Source organism: Carassius gibelio, chromosome B12 (assembly GCF_023724105.1).
Source record: "Carassius gibelio isolate Cgi1373 ecotype wild population from Czech Republic chromosome B12, carGib1.2-hapl.c, whole genome shotgun sequence".
In the NCBI taxonomy this organism is placed as follows: Eukaryota; Metazoa; Chordata; class Actinopteri; order Cypriniformes; family Cyprinidae; genus Carassius; species Carassius gibelio.
Window position 1 is genome coordinate 5,203,928 of NC_068407.1, and position 22,966 is coordinate 5,226,893.

Sequence of the window (22,966 nt, forward strand, 5' to 3'; positions counted from 1 at the left end):
TAAGCTTGTGTATTTCAGACAGATAAGCAGGGGGTGAAGTACTTGAGGAAGTGTACTTCATCATTTCGTTAATTTGGAGTCATTTTGAATCTGAATATTTGATGACGGAAATGTTTTATTTTTGGAAATCATTAGAAAATGTATCATCAGTTCTTGTTCCTGTTTCTGTTTAGCTGTATCAACACTATTAACATGTGTTCAGTTGTTGAAATATGCCATAAAAGTTTGAAATTGAACTTGATACCTTAATTAAAAAAATAAAAAAATAAATATATATATATATATATATATATATATATATATATATATATATATATATATATAAACTTTTTAGGCTATATTTTTTATAGTTATTTCATATAAAAATATCCTAAAGAAGACCATCATGGCCATGTGTTTGAAGTCTGGTCTACTTTCCTTTACCCCCATAATCAATGATAGAATCAAACTTTCTGTAAGCATCATACTTTTTATTGTGTGGTCTGCACAGGGGAGTAAATACCATACATGATCCCAGCATGCAAAGAAACAGATCTAAGAGAATAGTATTGACACAATTCGAATATTACAGAAAAAAATACCTAGGCCTATCTAAGAATTATAACATCAATTAATGGTCTAAATAATTAAATAACCAGCACAACTGTCTGATGTTTCAAGACATTACAGGTTTGAAAGATGTGATATTTCTCTTGAAATTTACAAAAGCACCTTGAAACACTTTAAATATAGTATATTAGAACTTAAAATGTTAATAATAATAATAATAATGTTTTTATTGTGGCAACCTGTGTTTCTTTTTTGCAATATACTTTATGCAATAATATGCTAAATTCAACAATTCTGTGCACTTTCTCTTTATTTGTCCACCGAGTCCAGTGTGGAGAAAGAATGTTGTGGTGATTACACATAAATTAGTTTCCTAAAAAGGAAAGGGGTTCTGCCTAATCAAGTAAAAAAAAAAAAAAAAAAAAACCTTGATATGAGTTGTTATATCTGGGACATGTGTATATCACAGTTTTATATTAAAGCAACAAATGCACAAATGTTTTTATCGTGTCATAATTTACAAAACTTTTTATTTCCTTTCCTTCATGGAACACGAAAGGAGATATTCATAGCAGATTTTCTAAGCTGTTGTTGACCACAAGGCAAAATTTTCAACTTACATTTCAGTCTGTTCTTCACAGAATATTATTATTTAGAAAGCTTGTCACGCATGCCTCATGTGGATACTTTTAAGAAGTATTAGTAGTGTTTTTGTGCTTTACAGAACTTGACAGGTCCGGTTCTCCACCCATTTTCGCTATATTAAAGAGAGCAGCGTTAACATTCCTCCAAACATCTCCTTTTGTGTTCCATAGAAAAAAATAAAGTAAAAGATGACAGAATTTTAATTTCTGTGACAACTATCCCTTCAATTTTGTACATGAGGATTATTGCATTTAATTTTCAAAACTTTTTTCCAGAGTAAGGACAGTGGAGACACACTTTATTAGTGTTAATCACATTAGACCTAAACATTTTCTTCCATGCACCAATAAAACTTTAGACCTTCTAAATCTAAATATATTCTACTTCAGTGTACTTGTTGTTCCATTATTTCTTGGTTGCTATAAGAGTCTGGTAGATAGGCTTTACAATGATGTGACAGTACAGCGATCCGTCCACCAGGTACTCAGACGTGCGATATTGCAGGTCCTCACCAAGCAGGAAATCCCCCACCTCCTCTGTGCTTTGGTGGAAACTGAAGATATGTCGCACCACAAGCTTGTTCTTCTGCTTCGTCAAGATGAGCACAGTCTTTTGGAAGCTGACACCTGCAAAATCTGCACTGGAAGTAGCAGGCGTGATGATGACACGAGGCCGAGCAATGCCGCTTCCTCCATCGGGCCGCGGTGGCTGCATGGCACCTTGCTCAGTGTACATGGGCCGCATGCTGAGAGGGAGCCAGCGGGGCGAGAACAGGGCGTTCCAAGTCACCCGCTTACTGGAGTCAAAACCGCTCGGACCCAACTGGGTCTGGAAACTAGTGCTGCGGTCATCCCGTGCTGGGTTGCTTATGACCCACTGAGATCCCCACATGGATGAGAGATAGTTGCGGGGCACGAAGAGGCTGCAATTCACATCGAAGAACTTGGCCAGCTGAAGCGGCGAAGCTGAATGGAACTGGTACGACATGTAAAGAAGATCACGCACCGACTCGTGGTAGCGCGTCATGATCGCCGACTGTCGCTGCAAGCGAAACAGTTCGCGTGGAGGGATCATGGCGTAGCGCACAAGTCGAAGGGCGTTCTCTGCTGTCAGGGTGTCTGGGTCATTCCGGGTGAGCCAGATTTCAAGTGCCTCAAACAATTCCAGCTCGTTCTTCAACACTAAATCAGAGCGCTGCAGGAGGGTCGTTAACAATTCAACACTAACCGAAGGCCATTCTGCACTCTGCAGCACCGATGACAGATTCCACGATAAAAACTGAAGGCAGCTGTCTTTCAGCACCGTGTCACCAACCGAAAAGGCATACTGGTACCAGCCCACCACGTGACCCCCCAGAGAATCGCTGGCCAGGTTCTGGCTCATGTACTGGGTTAGTCCTTGCTGGAGGCTGGAGATGCTGTACTTGGTAGCTAGTCTGTGCAGTGGTGTGGCTTGGTCTAACTGCAGTGTGAGTTCACCACAATACAGATATCTGCGAAACAGAAGACAACGAGTTCATCAAGCTTCATTCAGTGTATCTTAACAAAATGTCAGTGCATAACTGTGATTTTTAATTGTATTTTATTCTATTATTATTATAATTTAAATGTTTATTATTGTATATTAATTTAGTAGTAGTATACTACTTTCATATATGTAATATTTTTTTAAACCTCAATTTTATTTCATATTTAATAAATAACTGTTTTTATAAAATTAGCTGACACCATTGAGGAGAATATTTTGGCAGTAGTTTTAAGAAATTTGTCAAAACTTTTATTTCCTTTTCTTCATGGTACACAAAAGGAGATATTCATTGCAGAATATTCAAGAAATTATTAATTAATAAAATGTATTTAAAATAATTAATAAATTATTTATATGAATTAACTTTTTATTATTATTATTTTCTTTTCTTTTTTTATGAAGTTGGATAAAAACATTGTGGTGAACTTTTTGAATGTATTATTTGTTTTTGGCTATAATTGTAAGAATTATTTATCATCATTTACTAAACTTTCATTTCCATTCCTTCTTGGATCACCAAATAACATTTAATATTAAATTATCTATTTTTATGAGGTTACCTGACAAAAGTGGTGAACATTTGGCTGTATTGATCTGGCTGGATTTTTAAAATGTCCTTTTCTTCATGGAAAACAAAATGAGATATTCACAACAAAATATTTTACACATTTATATTTATTAAATGAACTTTCTAAAGTTAGCTGGCAACATTGTGGTGAGCGTTTTGGCTGTGTTTTTAAAATTGTTTTATTCCTAACTGAGAAAAGAATACTGGATGTGTAAAAATATGGCACGTTCTACATAACAGGAAAAAAATATGCATGATTATTCAAAAATAATAATTTAATTACATACGCTTATCTCTACACTTATTTCTATGCAGTTTGTCTTCCTGTTAGTCTGATTTGATCCTGTTGGGTCTGTCTAATTCAATTCATATTTCAGCAGCTCAAAATTCCCTGCTACCCTTGATATGTAGGCCTATTTAACAGGCTGTCTCAGATATGGCATCCAATGTCCCTGTGAGCCAACTTGTATTATTATCTGATAAAATAATATGCAAATATAAATATATTTTTTATAAGAATGAATTGTGTTGTTTAACGTTGTAGTTAAATGCTGCCACTGCCTTTTTTGCCTTGTTTTCCCTTTTTTAAATATTCTGATTGCATCTTTGTCGTCTTATCCTTTGGATCGCTATAAAGGAAATAAAACCCCAAACAAAAAACTTCAGCTCATTCAAAATAAATGAGTAGGCGGCATGTGCTCTTGTAACAAAACATCTTCTCACGCTAGCTACACATCACTATTGTAATGGCACCCTATTCTTCCCTTCTCATTATATAGCTGCCTTACATTGGCGCAGAGAGTTCATTTTTAAATATTGCTGTTTTGTTTCATGGACGTTATTTCCTTTTGGGTCCGAGTTGCTGAGCAGGAAAGTTGCAGTTCCAGCGTTGGCCGTTAGAGAGAGTCTTGGACATGTGTGGGATGGGAATGTTCTCATAATTGGTCATGTCCCAACATGTTCTAGGCTAACAGCACTGCAGCAGGCTTTTTTTCTTTTCTTTTTTTTTTTTTTTTTTTGTGGAGTGGTAAATGTTTATGATGCTTTGCAATTCTAGTTTAGACCTAAATATTTTATTTTAAATACAAATATTTTATTTATATTACATATATAACATATAAAAATTACATTAAAAATAACAAAATAATATAAAATAATATAAAAAGAATACAATTAATATTAAAAATAAATAAATAAACTGTTTTCTAAATTCAGTGATTCTCACCTGATGAATTTCTCGAACACGGCAGTGCATTCTGCTGTTTCTCGCAGAACTAGCGTGCTACTATTGCGGTTTCTCAGCATCTCCTCAAACACTCGGCTCTGCAGTGAAAGCACTAGCGTGTGGGCTTGGATAACCTTGACCTCATCCGCATCCACTGTTTCCACACGTAGGGAAATGTCACTGTTATTTCCCAGCACCAGAAGGCCCTCCAGCCGTGCCACCAGCCCCTGTGAGTGACTGATCACTTCTGTGGTGCCTTCAACCAGTCCCTCTGCCCTCAAACCTGCAGAGCAAGGGGAAAAAGTGTAATTATCGATTTCCATTAATGCAGCTTAATTAAGGCATTGCCTTGTTGCCAGATAAGTATGCTTTCTCTGTTTTGTGCATTAAAAAATGTTTGGGGTTGGTATGAATTTTTTTATTTATATATATATTTTTTTTGGAAAGGTGTCTATTATGCTCACCACGGCTGTATTTATTTAATAGAAAATACTGTAAAACAGCAATTTTATGATATATTATTGCAGTTTAAAATTGTGTTAAAATGTTTTCTATTTTAATATGTTTTAAAAATGTAATTTATTCCTGTGATGCAAAGCTGAATTTTCAGCATCATCAGTCCAGTCTTCAGTGTCATGTGATCCTTCAGAAATCATTCTATGCTGGTTTAGTGCTCATAAAACATTTCTTACCAATGTTGAAAACACTTGTGCTGCTTCATATTTTTGTGATAATCATGATACCTTTATTGTCAGTATTATTTGATTAATCCTTGCTAAATAAAAGCATTTTAAAAAAATGTAGTGACCTCAAACTATTGAAAGGTACTGTACATAGCAATATAATGCCCCATAAATATAGATAAGATTATCTTAAAGATTTCTTCATTTGCCTTTTTTCCTTAGATATTTTTTAGAACTTTCTGTTTGCTTCTTTCCGCAAGATTCCGAATCATTGATTTGCAATAAAGTCTCTGACCCCTCTGTATATTGAAACAACTTTTAAATGTTTTGCATTAAATTTTCAATGTTTCCTTTCTTTCCGTTATTAAAACGACACGTATAGTAGAACTGTCTTTACCCTCCCGTTTTCCCAGAAAGTAACAAATGTTTTTAAACAGAATGTGTTTTGTAACGGGCAAGTGGATCTACACCCTCATGATGATCATCCAACCTCTGTTGTACTAGGTGTCATTGCAAAGTCCTGGGAAATGCCATGAGCTGCTTGTGTGCGTGCTTTTGTTTGTGTTGGTGTGCATGTGAACAAACCAGCGCCCTGGTTTCCGATTACTTGTTACCACATAAAGTACAAGCTGTTATGAATCATAAAACAGACCTGTAAATAAATACAACATAATAATGAAATAAAAGGAAAGGCTGATGATCATTTTTATGTCATCAAATTAAAACAATATAATTATCTTTTAAAACCAGACATGATGAGGTATGCATTGTAATTGCTAGAAAATATTTTAGCATTATTTTTCATTCTAAAACGTGCTTTTTGCAAAGAAAAACCTTGATGAATTGAAGTTCAACTGATATGTTAAAATCTATCGATTTTTTTTAACATGCAACTTTAAAAAAGTGCAGAATTCTCACTTCAGACTCATCATTTTCTATCATCCAACAGATGAAACCCAGAGTTCTGGATACCTGAAGACCAATACTTCTGACATGATGTCCAAACGAAGCATCTATCATCTAGAAGAAGGTCATCTTACCTCCATGGACAGGATGCACATGAGACCCGGTGGCCAACAGCAGGAAGAGCAGGTGAACGTGGCCAAGCAGCCCATTCCCCAACAAATAAGCCATCTTTTATTGTCCGAATGTAGATTTGATCTTCCTCTTCTCTGTCTGTATTCTATAGTTCCGTCTCTTTTCTTTCTTTTCAACCCTCTACTCTTTCTTAATTTAATTGTCTTTCTTCCGTTTCCTCCTCCTCCTCCTCTTCAGTGGATGATGGATGGTCTGTCAGCCCCTTTCTCTTTATGTGGCATATATGGTGCATAACTAGTATGTAGGTTACTGGCTGTTTTGGGTTAGTTCCACCCTCACAATATCCTATCGATCAGTGGAACCTGTGGGGGGTGGGGAGTTCGTTTTGGTGGACAGGAACCGCAGTTGCCATAACAACGGCTTTGATTTTGACTTTTCTCTTTTTTTTACTGTTGTATGACATAGATCCAGAGGAGGCCTCAGCTGTTCGGGCAGAGCGAGCGTGGAATTCTAATCACAAATTATTACTGCTATGGAGAATTGCAGGTGTGCTTATGCAAATGTGCATGTAGATTAATTTCTGCATGGGATATTCCACTGCTGGCAAGATGAGCTTTTAATCAAACTTGGCTGTCACCGTAGAATTTTTTATTTATTTGGTATTACAAAGATGAGGAGCGAAGACAGCAAAGATGACACAGACTGTTTAATGCTGCTCAGAGTTGGCATGAATGCATCTCTATCATAACAACTCTCTGAAGATTTCAGCGTTGTATTTGAAATGACAATTTAATGTATTTGGAATAAATGTAACTACGCTATTGCTGTTGTTGTAGATTATTGCTGCTGCAAAGCAACTACAGGAACTTGCTACTGCCATACATATGCTGATACGGTGCTGTGAGTATTTAAGACATACTGCTGCTGCACAAATAAAATATAATAACCCATAGCAGGTCAATACAGGTGGAGCTGGGGAATAGTTTGCCCCAAAATGATAATGGTCATCATTTACCCACACTTCTGTCATTCTCATATGTATTTATTTTTTCTTGCAGAACACAAAAGAACATATTTAGAAATATGTGGGAATTATTTTAAGTACAATGAAAGACTTTCATCGTATGGACAAAACCAATTTTTTTTTTTTTTTAAATACCTTCTATTGTATTCTGCATATGAAAGAAATTCAAACAGGTTTGGAATTTCATTTGGAATTTCATACATTTTTGGTGAGCTACCATTTTAAAATTGCATAACTTTATTAAATTTGAGATATCATTCATGCCCCTATATAAATAGCTTTTTAATTCCTCAGTTAGGGGTTTGTTTAAAGTATGAGAAGTAGTAATAGGCCTATCTAAACATGACACCCAGAAGTATTTGAGACCCCTGTACATTTCTGTTTAGCTCTGAGCCAGACTGAACATGTGGATCCTGTTACACGCTGTCCACAGTCAGGATCAAAAGAAGGATTGGAGTCTATTTCTCTCTCTGTATGTAAGGACATCCACCCCTGCTGCAGAGTCCTCTAGTTAGAGGTTATGTCACTTGTTTACTGCCAGTCAAAGGAGTGGAGGAAATGTGTTGAGAGAGCCTGAACCTTGGCTGTGTAACAAGGTGGCAGAGGGAGAACAGATATGCATGTGTTTGTATATGGGTGTGTGTGTGTGTGTGTGTGTGTGTGTGTGTGTGTGTGTGTGTGTGTGTGTGTGTGTGTGTGTGTGTGTGTGTGTGTGTGTGTGTGTGCTGTGCGTGTGTGAGATGAACTTCCGAGTAAAATTTGAGTAAATCATTTACTTAGGAGAAACCCTAAAGCTACTATCAGGCCGATTGTGACCCTGATCTGGTATCGATGAATGGATTCCTCTTAAGGCTATATTCTGGGTGAATATGAAAATTGATTTTGATTGGGAGAAAACAGAGCTGATAAAAAGGCTGCATCCAATAAAACGGTAATTAAAAACAGTAATATTGTAATTTATACAGTAATATTTAATATGGCAATTCATTTGATCCTTTTAGTTTATTACCAGTGTATACTTAAGTTCCTCATTTACTCAGTTCGTTGTCGGTTGTTGTTTGTGTAATGCACACTATTATGTTGCCTTGGCTTACCCTATGTTTATTCTTTTATTAAACACCTTTGTGTTGGAACTTTCTGACTCTTCGTCTTTGCAACCTTTGACACAAACTTTCGGAAACTGTGACACAATCCTTACATCTCACATATGATTGGCTATTTATTTATTTGGTACACCGAAGCCACATAATGCAGGATAATGTACAGTCAGCTGATAATAACCAGCTGATTATATATAATTCCTTATAATGCTTGTATTGTTTCATTGGTGAGCTGTCCTAGGAACGGTCAATATTATTGTACTGTTAGAACAGTAACTATGAGTGATGCGGTGACTCATAGACAATGTAAGAAAGCAGCAAGCTTTCATATTCAGGTGAAAGAACAACAATAATTGTACAAGTGTACAGGTCATATTATATTATATCAAGTAGGATTCAACTTTCAGATTGCTAGTCACACAGAAACAGCAAGTAACACATTGGATTAAACATTTTGAGTTAGAAAGACTAAAATATTATGTAAAACATACTTTTTTATTTTAAAATCGGTTTTACAGCGCACAGTGCATGACAACTCTTTTTTACATTATATATATATAATTTAAATATGGCCGCAGAGCTTTTGGTTTGTTATTTTTGTACTAATAACTCAAACTCCAGTATTTATACTACTCAGTGAAGAGAAAGCCAGTCTTTATAGCCTGCAGGAATATTGATTGATGAGAGTGATAAAATCAGTGATACAGTGACCCAGCAAACCTAATTCGATTTCTCTCCCTCTCTCATAACAGGACTCCACGTTTGACCCACTTGGCACCTCAATGCATCTATTTCTCTCTACTGCCTCTCAGCAGTATATTGTGTTGTTTGTATTGTGGGTCATGAGTAAATTGGTTTCATTTTAAATTTTAATTAATTAGTTGACTATTTTGTTTAACAATTGTGTTATTCATATCTACAACCAAACAATCATGCGGTAACAAGTTTACTAAACTTGAATTGATATTGTCGCTAGAGGGCAGTATTGTTGCAAGCGAAATACATACATTTGCATTGTCAAACTTCATTTTTGTTGTCCTAGTGACAATTTTTTTTAATAAAAAAATATATAAATAAACCTTAAAAATCCATAATTCATCTCAAAAATTGTCTTTGTATTTATCTCTTTGCATTCATTACTACTTTAGTTTTTGCCACTTATTCATCTGTTTTTCCTTTTATCTTGTTTCTCTCCCTTCATCTCCCCCACATGCCTCAGAAATTACAGGTAATTAAATTCACATTAATAATGTTAGGCTTGGAGTACCCCACTCACAGCAATCACATTATGAATTAATGTGTTTAGATGGAACAAAAGGACCCTTCACTTTAAGTGCTTCAACTGTGAGTTTTTGTTGGCAATTTTTCTTCTTCACTCTACATACAAGTGAACCAGTTCAAAGTGGACAAAGAGGACATAACTGCTTTCTGCATGACAGCATATTTAATGACTTTTTTGTGAAGTGGAACAACATACTTTCATTGGAAAAAAAATAGATGACAGAATTTATAGACCTGTGTAAGATAGTACTGCACTCCTACATTATGCTATAGAAGTTGAGATTGTTGTAGGTCAAATGCAAAGAGACTGCTCTTCCTGCAGCTGCGTGAGCATCTGCTCTTTAGGGACAATCGATAAAAAAAGGATTTTGGAATATGTTTATAAAACTATAACTCTACCATGCTTCAGATCTAACATGTTGAAGTGCCATAGTGCAAGAATATATGGGATAATGAACGCTGTTCTGCATCACAGGACATATTAAATCAACATTTTCTTCTGCTAGTTTGACCCTTACTTTAACATTATAAAAACATGGATTCCAAACAAAGTTGCAAGACTTTCTTTTAAGAGAAATGTTTCGCCATCCTAAAAAGGTTATGATATGTGTGAAAACATTAGGCTGATAGTTGAGGCTCATTAGGCTCTCCAAAAATACATAAATTTCTCTTCTATTAGAGAATAATGCATCTGTGTCATTGGGGAAAATAATGCAATTGTTTTATATTATTTTAATAGCTTTTATTGTATTTTTTCTTTTTTCTTTTATGTTTTGCTAAATTATATATAGTGAAGAAATGGTTATTTATCACAATGCATTACATATAGTTCACCCAAAATTATTTTTTTTTATTTTCTTTCAGTTAAATACTTAGTATGGAATTCAATTGCTACCGTCAACTTTTTGGTTACCAACATTCTTTAAAATATATTTTTGGGTGAACCATCCTTTTAATTTTTTTTTTTCCATACTTTTCTATGATCTGGACATATAAAGAGGACTTTTTTGCAGAAGTGCATGTTACTTGCGTAATTCAATAAGATCTGTGGTGATCTACCCTATCTGTACTGATATATATATATATATATATATATATATATATATAGTTATAGCGAATTCTGTCTCTGTTGTCACACCATAGGAATAATATGCCTATACTGCTGGAACCACGACGAATGACAGAGTTTACACAGCTCATTTTCTGCCTGACCTGTCCTCTGCTGCGGTACAAGGCCAGTTCAGAGACTGATCATCAAAGCGAACACTCAGTGATTACTAGAAAGAGAGAGAGCATCCATGCATCCAGATTTCCATCCTCCATCCTTTCTCTCCTTCTGTGTCCAGATGGTGGTGTACATGTACTTTTTGTTCCATCCATCTGGAGACGTGATGTTGCTGGCTAGTGAGGGATGCTAATTCTTCTAGAAACCATCTAATACCTTTATTGATATGGCTAAAAGTTGTACATATTGGACCCCATAGCACATTTTTATCATTAAATGAACGAAACGTACTGTAAAAGTATTGTGCAGTGATGGTATCTGTCATCTGATGGCAATATCATTGTACGTTGATATTAATTGTAATTTGATTTGTATCCTTAAGAATTTAAAAGAATAAAAGAAAAGAATTAATTTTGACCAAAACAAAAATTAAAATTCATTTTTGTTAATTGAAATAGAGTGGAAATAAAATACAAATATTAGATGAAATACATAAAAGAAAATCAGAAATGTTGACTTGACAACTGAAAAAATATAATAATTTGAAGTTAAAGTACTAGAATTACTAAAGCTAAATCTGAAATAGATATAAATAAAAGCTAAATAGAAATAGTAAGCAACAATTAAAACAACAAAACCACATTATCACTAAAACAACAGGAAATTTCAAAATAAAAGCCAATTTACAATATTTTGAAAGAAACTACATTAAATTATGCTTGTGGTGCATCATTAAATGAATGGTGAAGAAATCCTATAAACTTTCATTCCATTGAAGAATTTATTTGCATGTAACCAGAATGATAGATTCTTTTGACTTTCCCTTGCAAGCAACCATCCAGCAACCACCTAGCGACTGCATAAAAAAGTGCACCACCTTAGCAACCACAATACCCTGGCAACCAACCTGAAGACCCTAGCATGACCCTAGCACTGCGGTGAGTTTTGCACAGACAAGAACCATTCACATTTTCATTAGTAAATACACAAACTTAGGTATTGATTGAAATGATTCAAGCTTAAAAATGACCACAGAGGCTATACTTAGATTGAAGCTAAATTTACATTCACATCACGGCCAGAGGAATCACACAACAGATAAGAGCTCCCATGGGTCCGAAAGCATCGCTGTGTGAAACTATACACTCTACTCCTCATGTGTCTGCGCTATATTGACCTCTGTGAAAGACAGACCTCTATATCTGACTCACCTTCATTTTCTCAATGCTTCACTCATTTACCAAAATCCTCCCTATAGAAACCAGCCCCACTTAACCCCTCCTTCTCTCTATCTCTCTTCCATAACCTCCTCCGAACTCACTCTGTGACTGCAGTGATGTGTCTGTTATTCAAAGACCCCTGTTCTCCCTCGCCGTCCTCCTCAAGGGCTGCCTGCCTGGGCATCAGCAGTTAGGACTCCTGCTCCATAGTCCACGGATGGGGACCTACAGCGATTTGTGAGGGTAAGAAAACCTCTCTGTCCATAATCTATCAGTCTTTGTCTGATGAATCACTTCATTCAGTGAATTTTATAAATTGAGCATCAGTTGCAGTTAAGAGTTTTTGTTAATATATTTAGCTGTATTAAATTTGTAAATGCAGGTAAAGCGGGGCACTTTCTTTTTTAATATTTATTTTATGTAGTAATTCAGTAGATTTTTTTTGCTAGCCTATTTAAAATGGCACGAGTGTGTCAAGGGCTAAGCATTTGCATTCAGATTTAATCTGCCAACAATGAATTAGCAGAAAGTATCACACTTTCACAAAATTTCACAGTATTACAAAATGTCAATATATAGTAAAATGTAACATTATGATTGAAATTCATTATAATTAACTTAACTAATAATTAATGTTTGTTCATTTATAATTTACTCCATAAAACCCTTGAGACCGTGATAAGTGAATATATGTTGAAAAATACTTATATATACTTATATTAATTTTTTTTAAATATAAAAAAGTATTTAACAGTATAGAAATACTTTAAAACATGAACAGTATAAACTCTTTGTGTGTTTATATATAAATTTATAATTTACTCCATAATACCCCTAGACCGTGATATGTCAATATACTTATTATTATTTAATATATTATTTTTACAAAAAATCTTTAAAATATTTTGATATGAATTTGATATTTTATTTATTAGTTTCATTTATACATATACAAAGTGTATGTTTATAAAAAGTATATAAAATAGTAGGATTTGCATGCTCACAACAACACAGTCATTTTATTTATATTGGCACTGTGTACTTTCCACTTTTATTTATATCCTCTTAAAAACAGCTTTTTAAAACGAGTCTTTACGGGTTTGTTCTGGACATAAATCAGTTATTTGATGTGCTGTGTCCTCTGTGTCTTGTCATCTTAATATTTTCTCCAAGAACTGCAGGATATCCAGAGGTCAGCTCTGGAAGTCATAAAGATCGCTTTAAAAATGTGTGCCATTGTTTGTGAGCGTCTTATGCAATCAAGACACAGTGAATTTCAAGACCTCTGTTTCTGTGTCCCTCTCATCTTCTCTCTTCCTTTTTTAGAAAAAAACATAACTACACTCTTTTCCGTGCGTGTGCTGATATGGATAGTATTGCTATACCATCGTCCTTGAGCTCATAACTATTGTCTCAGGTGTACCGGCTGAATATGAATAATTGAGCATGTTCATTAGAGCAAACAGTCCATGGAGAGAGATCTGAAACCTTACACATTGACTCCCTGTACATCCCAGAATGGAAAACAGTGGCCATTTATACTGGAACAAAATGAGGTGATTACTCTCGAGACTGTAGATAGAGCCACAGTTCATTATTTGGTAAAACATCCTTTTTCATTATTGTCTATACTGTTTGAACAGATATAGAAGCTTGTATTGGTAGTTTCCCTGAGGCAGCACATGTAATGCATTAATGAAAAACATTTCTGTTTGGCGTTCACATAGTTCAGACTATAAGCTGAAATGTCATGCTTTCAGCTTAAACAGCTTAAACGTACAAGTTATTTCAGATGAATCTTTGAAGAACCTAATTCTAGATGGTAGCCTCTGGATGGGAACTTTGGAAATCCCTGGTCATGGAAATAAACCCTTGTTGCATACGAGGACACAATGCAAGGCCAGTTAAGACTTTTGCATTAAGAGTTAAATTGTGAATATCAGGATTATTTACATTTTTTTCTTTTATTTTATTTGGCCATTAAGTTAGCAAGTATGACTAAATTCACAATCCTGACACTTGAATATGTGAACATTAGGCATGTTTTAATAGTGTCTGATTCAAGCTAGCAAAAGTGATTCATTTCTGTGAATATTATAAATTATAAATAAATTATAAATAAATCATTATTTAAACTAATCCATTGAAACCTCTGAGTGAACGATACATTTGCATCACTTAAAAGTTTGTGTCCCTGTGTATTTTTTTATTATGATAATTTTTTTTATATTAAAACTGAGGAAATTAAGATTGATGGTTGCATGTATTGTGATATTGTTGCATTTTAATTTAAAATATTAAAATATAATCTCTCCTTTTGACAATTTAGTGGCAAAATGTGTAAAACATGCTATAATTTACATTGCTTGGCTTCAAGAAAATAGTTCTGAGCTAGGCATAACAACACCATCCATATCAGGACACATGAGAAATAATGTATATATTTCTAGGTTCTAGGTATATCACAAAGTCTATATATATATAAGATTGGCAATGAGAAATAGGATAATATCCAAAGAGTTCCCATAGGAAAAGTGTGTATATTAGTCTTTTGCTAACAGGCATGTCTAATGCACAAGAACAAGTTTCCTCTCCACAAAATCTAAACCTCGTGAGAAAATGTTGCTTCCACATCATTTGTAATGTTTGATATTCATATTGATCACATTCTTGAATCCAAAATCAATATGAGTTCCTTCATATTGAGAACATTTGAACTGCACTTTAATCATAATCATAATTATTTTATACTTTCCTTTGATAAATGCTTTAACAATTTGAATAGTGAAAAGAGTATAGGTGCTACCAGTGAACCCGACTTTTTTTTACTACAAATAGAGCCAGATTTCACAGTGCAAACAGCATGTCATATAAACACACTCAGACTCATATAAACACACACACACGCTACTCCTCATTCATTGTGAATCTATTAAATGAGCGATGATTTATTTGTAGAGATATTTTCAGAAGGGAAAACAACATTAGTAGTGAAGTACTTAAAGCCTTTCAGGGAAAACCTCTCTTCTGTAGCCTAGCACACGCTCTGCTTTAGTTAAAGATTTATCGTTTATCAGCTTCTGTATCAAAACAACTACACAGTAACAAAGAGCCATAAAAGTCTTATTGCAATATATGATGTAACTGCCTATGATAATGAGATTACGCTTCTCTGGAAGTGGAAATAATAAGATGCTTTTGGAATTGCACCATTGAGACGATACAAATGCACTTTTGAAAAACATCTGTGGATCACTATTAATGCAGAAATGCACTGTGAAGGCATTGTTTTTTCCTAATTTATGCACCAATTTAACATTGTCTGCATTTGTCAATCTCAACCATTCAACTATGTTGTTTAATATATATAAAAATATTTTAATATAATATATGTAAAATGCATTAGTAATAATGTGTGTTTATATAAAACCATTTACTCTTATATATTGCGACAGGTGTATTTTTAATTATTTTATTAATTTTCGTATTTATCTCATGTTATTGCTAGAAAAAAAGAAAAGTAGTATTTGTTTTCTAAGACATAGTACCAAAAATGTATTGCACTGCTTTACCTAAATTAAATTTACTATAAATGCACATGAATGGTGAATGTAGGTAGGAATTGCTTTAGGCCAAATTACAAAAGCAGTGACAAAGAGGACCCCACATAAATCCCCAGTAAGGCATGGAAAGATTAGTAATTATAAGGTGACAGAAGACCAATCATTCCTGCCTTGTCCAGTTCTTACTCACAGTGAGAATTTGCCCACATAAGCAGGACAGTTGATGAAGCAGCCTCATCATAGCAAGCAATCATGTTCCACAACATAAACCCTCTTTTATATTGTCTTTTTGACAGGAGGAAAGAATGAATGGCTTATGAATATATGGCAGTTCAATTCCAATGACAACACAAAAACTGCACACTGCAAAGGCGAGATGCACAGTTTGACCATACGAAAATCACCTGAGCACATTAGCAGAGTTGTCCGTAAAACTCAAAGATGTCATGAGGTAAAGGAAATATACAGAGCAAGGCAATCATTTCCGCTCTCTGCACTGGGTTTGAAAGCAAATAAACATGTTTGGCACAGAGCTGATCACCTCATCCTCTCCGGAGGGGGCAGTTATGGGAGTAATCAAAGTTAAACACAGAAGGAAAGGTAGAAAGTGGAAAGATAAGATGAGTAAATGAGGGAGAGTGTTGTGCACTCGTTCCATCTGTCCCTAATTGACTGTTTTTAACCTACGAGGTCATTAACACAGTGACCCGGTAAAAGACCACCAGAGCACAGTAAAATTCCATGCAGAAATGCATTACACCTTCGCTTCTTTATTCTACACTCCATAATCTATGTGACATTAACACAATAAGGTAAATTTCATTTATTTTGGTTGTAAGGCATATTCCGATACTGTAGTTTTAAGGTTTCCTTCCTGTTCTCTTTCTTTTCACTAGAGGAACTAAGAGGCCATGACTGACTGGCACAATGGCACAACACCCGGCCAGCAGGAGGATGAGAGCAGTGCTCAGGAGAGGTCAGAGTGTGTGCTGGCTTACATCCCTGTCATCTACTACAGTACTCTGTTGTGTGTTGGAGTGCCAGGTATGAGATGTGCATTTTAATACCTATAAACATGGGTCGATTTAAGATTAGCGTCATGCGCCATTGAGAATTGAATTGAGAATGCATATTAAGTTAAGAATTGGGTAGCAATCAATATGCAATTCTGGATTTAATTTAGTAGAATGAAAAATGGAATGAAATAATATAGTTAAGTAGTGTCATACATGTTGACCATGTTCTATTCTGCAAGAAAAAAAAAAAAAATTCACCATGGCACAAACTGTTCTACAATATTCATTTTTGGCACATGGGAAATTGATCTTCATCACCTTGATTCCTTTGATGGAGGAAGATCGTGGAACAGTAAATTCATTCTGTGAGACACACTTCAGTATCCATGAACATTTTACTACACCAATCCTGGGAGAGATTGGCAGATACTTGAAGACAAGAAGGGAAATCAATAAACCAACCAATGCAAATGACAATTAATTAGAGACACATTTGAAAGCCCCCCATAAACTACAACTATAAATCAGATCAGGGTCACAGACAGATGATTGGTGTTCACAACAGTCAATTCAAATCCGTTTACTTGCTGTCTAATTTAAGATCTCTCTAGTTCACCCAAAAATGACTTATGCTCATGTCATTCTAAACTTATAAGACCACAAAAACAGACATTTTGAAGAAAATGTAAAATGTTATTTTCCATATAATCAAAGTCAAAAGGGTCTGAAACATCATTGTATGGACAAAAAATACTGAAGTACTTTTCAATATTATATATGTTCCACAAAAAGAAAATAAATGATATAGGTTTGGGACATCGTAAGCATGTGCAAATTATGACATAATTTTATTTTTGGATAAACTATCCAAAGACTTAACTTCTGTGGTATGACATGGTAAGTAAATTTTAATGGAAAATTTACAGCATATGGTTTTGGAACAACATGAATGTGAATGAGAAGAAATCATATTTTCTTTTTGATGGGATTTATCCATTCTGCTGTATGAAGACATGTCTTTTCTATAAATATTTTTACTATTAAAATCTTTAAAACATGTAAAGTACACTTATCTTCTGTTGTTTCAACGAGCAAAAATAGCACAAATTTACTTGTTTAATCTTTTCTTTGTGGAAAATAAGGGCAAAGGTTCCCGTGGGCTGCCATGCTCTGTAAATATGACCCCTAATCTTTTACTTCCCATCAATCCTGCTGTTTCAACTCCCTCCATGCCCTTGATTTCTATCCCCGTCTAATGCTTCTCCCTTCTCTGGCCTCATTCCCTTACTGTTTATGCCTTGTCCATCCTCCTCTACCCTAATCCTTCTTTCTAATTCCAGTTGTCTCCTTTCCCTAGTGAACATCCTGACGCTGGTGGCTCTTTACCGGCTGGCTGTTCGTACTCAGAAGGCCCTGTATGTGTATCTTCTTGCACTAACTGGCTCGGACATCCTCAGCCAGCTGTTCATCATCTTCGTGGGCTTCCTGTTGGAAACGGCTGTGTTTCACCGAGACGTCCCTGTGCTGCTGCTGAGGTCAGTCAGTATGATGGAGTTTTCTGCCAATCATGCATCTATCTGGGCTACCGTTCCCCTCACGGTGGACCGCTATGTCGCTTTGTGCCACCCGCTACTTCATCGGCAGATCAGTTACCCGGCACGGGCTCGGCGGATCATCGCAGTGGTGCTCACATTGGCGCTGGCATCCGGCGTGCCGTTCTTCTGGTGGTCGGACATGTGGAGGGTCAGCCATGTGCCAAACAGCTTGGATACCGCCTTGATTTGGACCCACGTGACTATTATTTACTTCCTTCCGTGCTGCATCTTCCTGGTACTAAACTCTTTGATCATCCTGAGGCTCCAGAAGAGACAGCGGCAGCAGATGTGCCAAGACGAGAGCGGGCAGCAGCTGGCAGTGCCAAGCAAGCTGGGTAAAACCACAGCTATGCTCCTAGCAGTGACTTCTGTGTTTGCTGTCCTGTGGGCGCCTCGTACCGGAGTGGTGCTCTACCATCTCTATGTGTCATCGGTGCACAGCGATTGGCGGGTACATCTAGCATACGACTTAGCCAACATGTTAGCCATGCTAAACACTGCTGTGAATTTCTTTCTGTACTGTTTTGTCAGCAAACCCTTCAGAGGGGCAGTGAGGGACGTCCTGTTGTTCCGGGGGGCACATTTGCACCCACGCCACCCCCTAAATCACCAGCACAATGCTGCCAATGCCTCCACCTCTTCTATTTCCAGCTCCAAACGTTCCCAGCGAGAGGTCACCCCTCTCTCACCCAAAAGGGCAGACATCAAGATATAGTCCTGCTTAAAGGGAAAGTTCACTTAAAAATGACAATTCTGTTATCATTTAATCACCCTCATGTTGTTTTAAACATGTATGACTTTTTTTTATTGTCCATACATTAAATTAAATTAAATATAATTATTTTGACAAAAAAAAGAAAAAAAGAAAACACTGAACAATTCTTTGGAGTAGCTTCTTTGGTGTTCTGACGAAGAAAGAATACAGCTTGACAGAAGTCAGTAAATAGAGACAGAATTTTTATTTTTGGGGGGAACTATCCTTTAAAGCCCCAACAAAAGCAAGGTGTTGTTCTTAAAACAAAATGTAAAAGAATTCAAGTCTTTTAAGGATTTAAAAGTTAAAGGTGCGGTCACATTAGCAAAATGTCACATGCAAAAAAAAGGTGCATTGTTTACTGTCAAAAGCGTAGTGATGTATGAAGCACGGCTCACACTGAATTCACTTTCAAACCAAGTGAGTAACAAAACTTCTAATCGTACAGATTCATATTGCATTGACTGGTTTTCTGCCGGGAAATTTCACCAACAGTGAATGTGACCGCAGTGTAATAAAATAGAAAAAAAATACAGATTTTTTTACCACAAACAGTGGAAGTAAAATATCCTCATAATAAAATATCCACCTGTAATAAAACATCCTCGTAATGAACAGTCTCGCATCCATTCACGCTATAATGTGCACCACAGGTACTGTTAATCTGAATGCTGTCTTATCTGGCCTCTGGTTAGTGACCCGAGAGATCACTGTTTACGGTCATTAAACAAAAGCCCAATAATATTAACTTTGTAATGATAAGACAAGTAAGCTTTGCAGGACATCATAGATATCAAGACTTAACCATTCCAGAAAACATTGTATCTTGTTCTGCAGAGCTTACTTGTCTTTTGCACTGATCTGAATAGTTTTGTTATTTATTGTCCTGTCCTCTGCAGGGATAAAAAAAAAACATACTCCAGTATTTATGAAAACAAAGATATTTGGCTCATCAAATGAGTACTAATTCTTGTCATTTTCCATAAATGGCTATCCTTTTAAGGAATAGGTTGAAATATGAATATTCTGTCATCATTTATACACCTTTGTGTTGGTCGAAACCTGTAAGACTTCCTTTCTTCTGTGAAACACAGGTTGGTGGAACACAGTTTTCTATATAAGAAAAGTAAATGGTGATGTATAATAAAGCACCACAGTGACAAAAAAGCAGCATAAAAGTATTGGAAAACTGTTGCATATTGTAAAAGATTATCAAGGTGTTTTAAAGCCATTAGATAGTTTTGTGTGAGAAAAGGCTGCAATTCAATTCATTATATGAGAAGCAAAATGTTTCTTTAAATTTGCATTCATTCAAATATGACACGTATTACATAAGTTTTGAAAGCTATGATGATGGTCATGTCACATGGACATCAAAAACTTTTTACGTTTGGTAGATAAAAAAAGTTATAGAGTTTGGGATAACATAAGGATGAGTAAATGATGACAGATTTTTTTTTTAATTGTTGTATTTTGATATTGTAAAAACGTGTCACGTATTAAGTGTTTTTATAAATGTTGCTCATATTGCAGATGAATTAAGTTTGTTTAAACACATACAATAGTGTTTCATTAACAGACTTGTCTCATTAATTTATGATCTATCATTCCAGACTATAAAGTATTTCTATTGGTAGATTTAAAGCCATCTGAAATCTTAAATGCCATCTTAAATGCAACACTAAATAATTTTCCATTTGAATGTAATTAGTATTTGATTTTTTTGGGATCAAACTTAAACTGTTCCATAAAGTTCATAATCGTAGGTTATGTTGCATGACTAAATTAAACCCTTTCTGAACCCATCCAGTGAAGCAGAGCACGATGGTTGACCTTTTTAACCCCAGTGTGCAAACTGCAGACACTGGCCTAGCTGTTTATTTTCAGTGCATGGTGACTGGATGAGGTTTTAAAAGGGGCTTCGACGTGGGAACACAAAGAGTGAAGACACCACTGTACAAACAGACCCATCTGAGGGGCTCAGGCTCTGCTGAACAAAGCCAGGCTTGAGCTTCTGTGCACCCATGCAGCAACAGTAAAAATTTCCACTTGCTAGGATCACCAGAGATTTTTGTTATCTAATCAGATATTGTGTAGGACATGCCAGCGTGTACTTAAGGAGAACAGATTCAGATCTTCAGCTTCAGCTCCATCTAAATGCATTGAAAAATGTGGTATGATTACCGAAGTCACTATGCTTTTACATACACACTTACCAGCTGTATATTCAATTTTTTTATTTATTTTACAAGCACATGCATCGATTTTCCTGTCAAATTTTATCTGAATAAATCTAATGGAAGAGAGTCTGCAAGAATCAATTATATTAGTCCTTGACTGTACAATGATGATTAAATGTGTTTAGAAGACCTTTTTATGACTAATGGTTTAGTGAAGCATGCGTTTGACTAAAAGGTACATTGAAAGCTTTAATTTAATTAGTCTGGTGAATTAGAGAGGAACATTTTGAATTTTGGTCTGAAAAAAGAAAAAAAACACTAACTCATTTATTATCTGGAGCTTTGGTTATGAACTCTTCACTTGTCCTTTTAGTTCACTTGTGTTTCTCAGCACCCAGTGTTGCACCCTGTGTCTTCTCTCCTTTCTTCTTGATCTCTCTCTCCCTTCTCATGAGAGGGAGCCTCTGGCCCTGCAGATGTTATCAGATGTAGTCTCTTTGAAAGAAAAATCCCCCGCTGCATTACAAACACAGATGCCTGAGAAGAAAGCACATCTATCGTTAAGGCCTTAATACAAGCAGACGGCTGACAGCACAAGAAAGAGTCTGAATATTTAAGACAACAAATAGCCTGCTCTGTTTGAGGTCAGCTTTAGATTTGCTTAGCCTTGTGCTGCTGCTGATTGTTTTGTCCTTGCTATGCATGCATTTTGCTGCTTTACCTACATTACATATGTTAAGTTTAACATGAAATGGCATTCATAACCCTGTACACTGAAAAAAAAAAATTAAATAAAGAAAGAATTGGTGGAGGATTTACTTACAATTTTCTCTCAGAAATTGCAAGTAAATTTTACAGATAATTACAAAGAAATGGCAAATAATCCACTGAATAAAACGTAAAATTTAGAAGTGGAAAGGAATATTTTCTTGTTAAACATACGCCAGTGTTTTTTGAACAAGTCAATAAACTTAAAAAAATACTTTTGCATTTGTTTGGATTATGAAATATAGGAGTTTTATGCCAGAATTTGCTGTCAGTTAAAATCTGGCTGGTTAGTGTGAAACTAAAAGTAGCCATGTTTTCTAACTAATCTGACACAAAAATGTCTGTGGTTCCCGTAAGCAAGGATGACAGATGGTGTTCTTCCTCAAATCACTAAGATTAAGACTTTTTTTTCTTACTTTATTTTTAATTAATCTGCAAATAAATCATGCACAATAAGACCAATAATGCATTTAGAAAATGGGGTTGAAACAAGTGATTTCATGTTGACTTAAATGGTTGTAAATTACCTCAGATAAATGAATGAAATTACGACCAATGGTGATGACTGGCAGATTAAAACTGCCTACCTGTTTCATCAATTATGTAATGTGATATACTTTATTTTGCCTTGATGTGATAATTCATTTGTGAAATATGACTTAAGCTTGCACATTATACATGTTTCTGTGTGATGTGGTGTAAGAGGATAACTGCAGAATAGAAATCCCCATAAAATGGCATGTGGCACTTGCATGATACTTCCTCTAGTTGCATTGTTGTTCATGGTTTACATTGTGACACACAAGCTTATTAAATATGTGCACTGACAACTGAACATTTTTTCTTTTTTTTATGTGTTTTGATAATACTGATCATATATGAAATGTCTGTGATTATCTATTTATGTGTCTGGAGTCCTTAAAAATAAAAGAACTCAAACTGTTGCATTTCAATGATGGAAAAATTCAGAATCCAAGCCTATAAAATCAGTTGAGATACGTGCTG

General features: G+C 35.3%; 2 protein-coding genes across 2 annotated transcripts; one reads left to right on the forward strand and one right to left on the reverse strand.

Annotated features, from left to right (window-relative positions):
• Positions 1 to 325: 325 nt before the first annotated feature.
• btbd17a (BTB (POZ) domain containing 17a) lies at positions 326 to 6,551 on the reverse strand. The gene is made up of 3 exons (XM_052570404.1): positions 6,238 to 6,551; positions 4,515 to 4,797; positions 326 to 2,686 (listed from the first exon to the last, which is right to left on the reverse strand). The coding sequence occupies exons 1-3, from the start codon at positions 6,329 to 6,331 to the stop codon at positions 1,600 to 1,602; spliced, it is 1,464 nt and encodes a 487-aa protein (XP_052426364.1). The 5' UTR covers positions 6,332 to 6,551; the 3' UTR covers positions 326 to 1,599.
• Positions 6,552 to 12,170: 5,619 nt separating this feature from the next.
• On the forward strand, positions 12,171 to 22,951 carry gpr142 (G protein-coupled receptor 142). The gene is made up of 3 exons (XM_052570410.1): positions 12,171 to 12,328; positions 16,545 to 16,692; positions 18,022 to 22,951. The coding sequence occupies exons 2-3, from the start codon at positions 16,560 to 16,562 to the stop codon at positions 18,972 to 18,974; spliced, it is 1,086 nt and encodes a 361-aa protein (XP_052426370.1). The 5' UTR covers positions 12,171 to 12,328; positions 16,545 to 16,559; the 3' UTR covers positions 18,975 to 22,951.
• Positions 22,952 to 22,966: the final 15 nt, after the last annotated feature.

What these genes read in the sequence shown, in the direction of transcription:
- btbd17a (XM_052570404.1), bottom strand. Translation starts at nt 6,331, where the DNA reads ATGGCTTATTTGTTGGGGAATGGGCTGCTTGGCCACGTTCACCTGCTC. An exon ending in TGTGCATCCTGTCCATGGAG is followed by an intron (nt 4,798 to 6,237) that starts GTAAGATGACCT and finishes CTTGCTCTGCAG; the next exon opens with GTTTGAGGGCAGAGGGACTG. An exon ending in GTGTTCGAGAAATTCATCAG is followed by an intron (nt 2,687 to 4,514) that starts GTGAGAATCACT and finishes TCTGTTTCGCAG; the next exon opens with ATATCTGTATTGTGGTGAAC.
- gpr142 (XM_052570410.1), top strand. Translation starts at nt 16,560, where the DNA reads ATGACTGACTGGCACAATGGCACAACACCCGGCCAGCAGGAGGATGAG. An exon ending in GTTGTGTGTTGGAGTGCCAG is followed by an intron (nt 16,693 to 18,021) that starts GTATGAGATGTG and finishes TCCTTTCCCTAG; the next exon opens with TGAACATCCTGACGCTGGTG.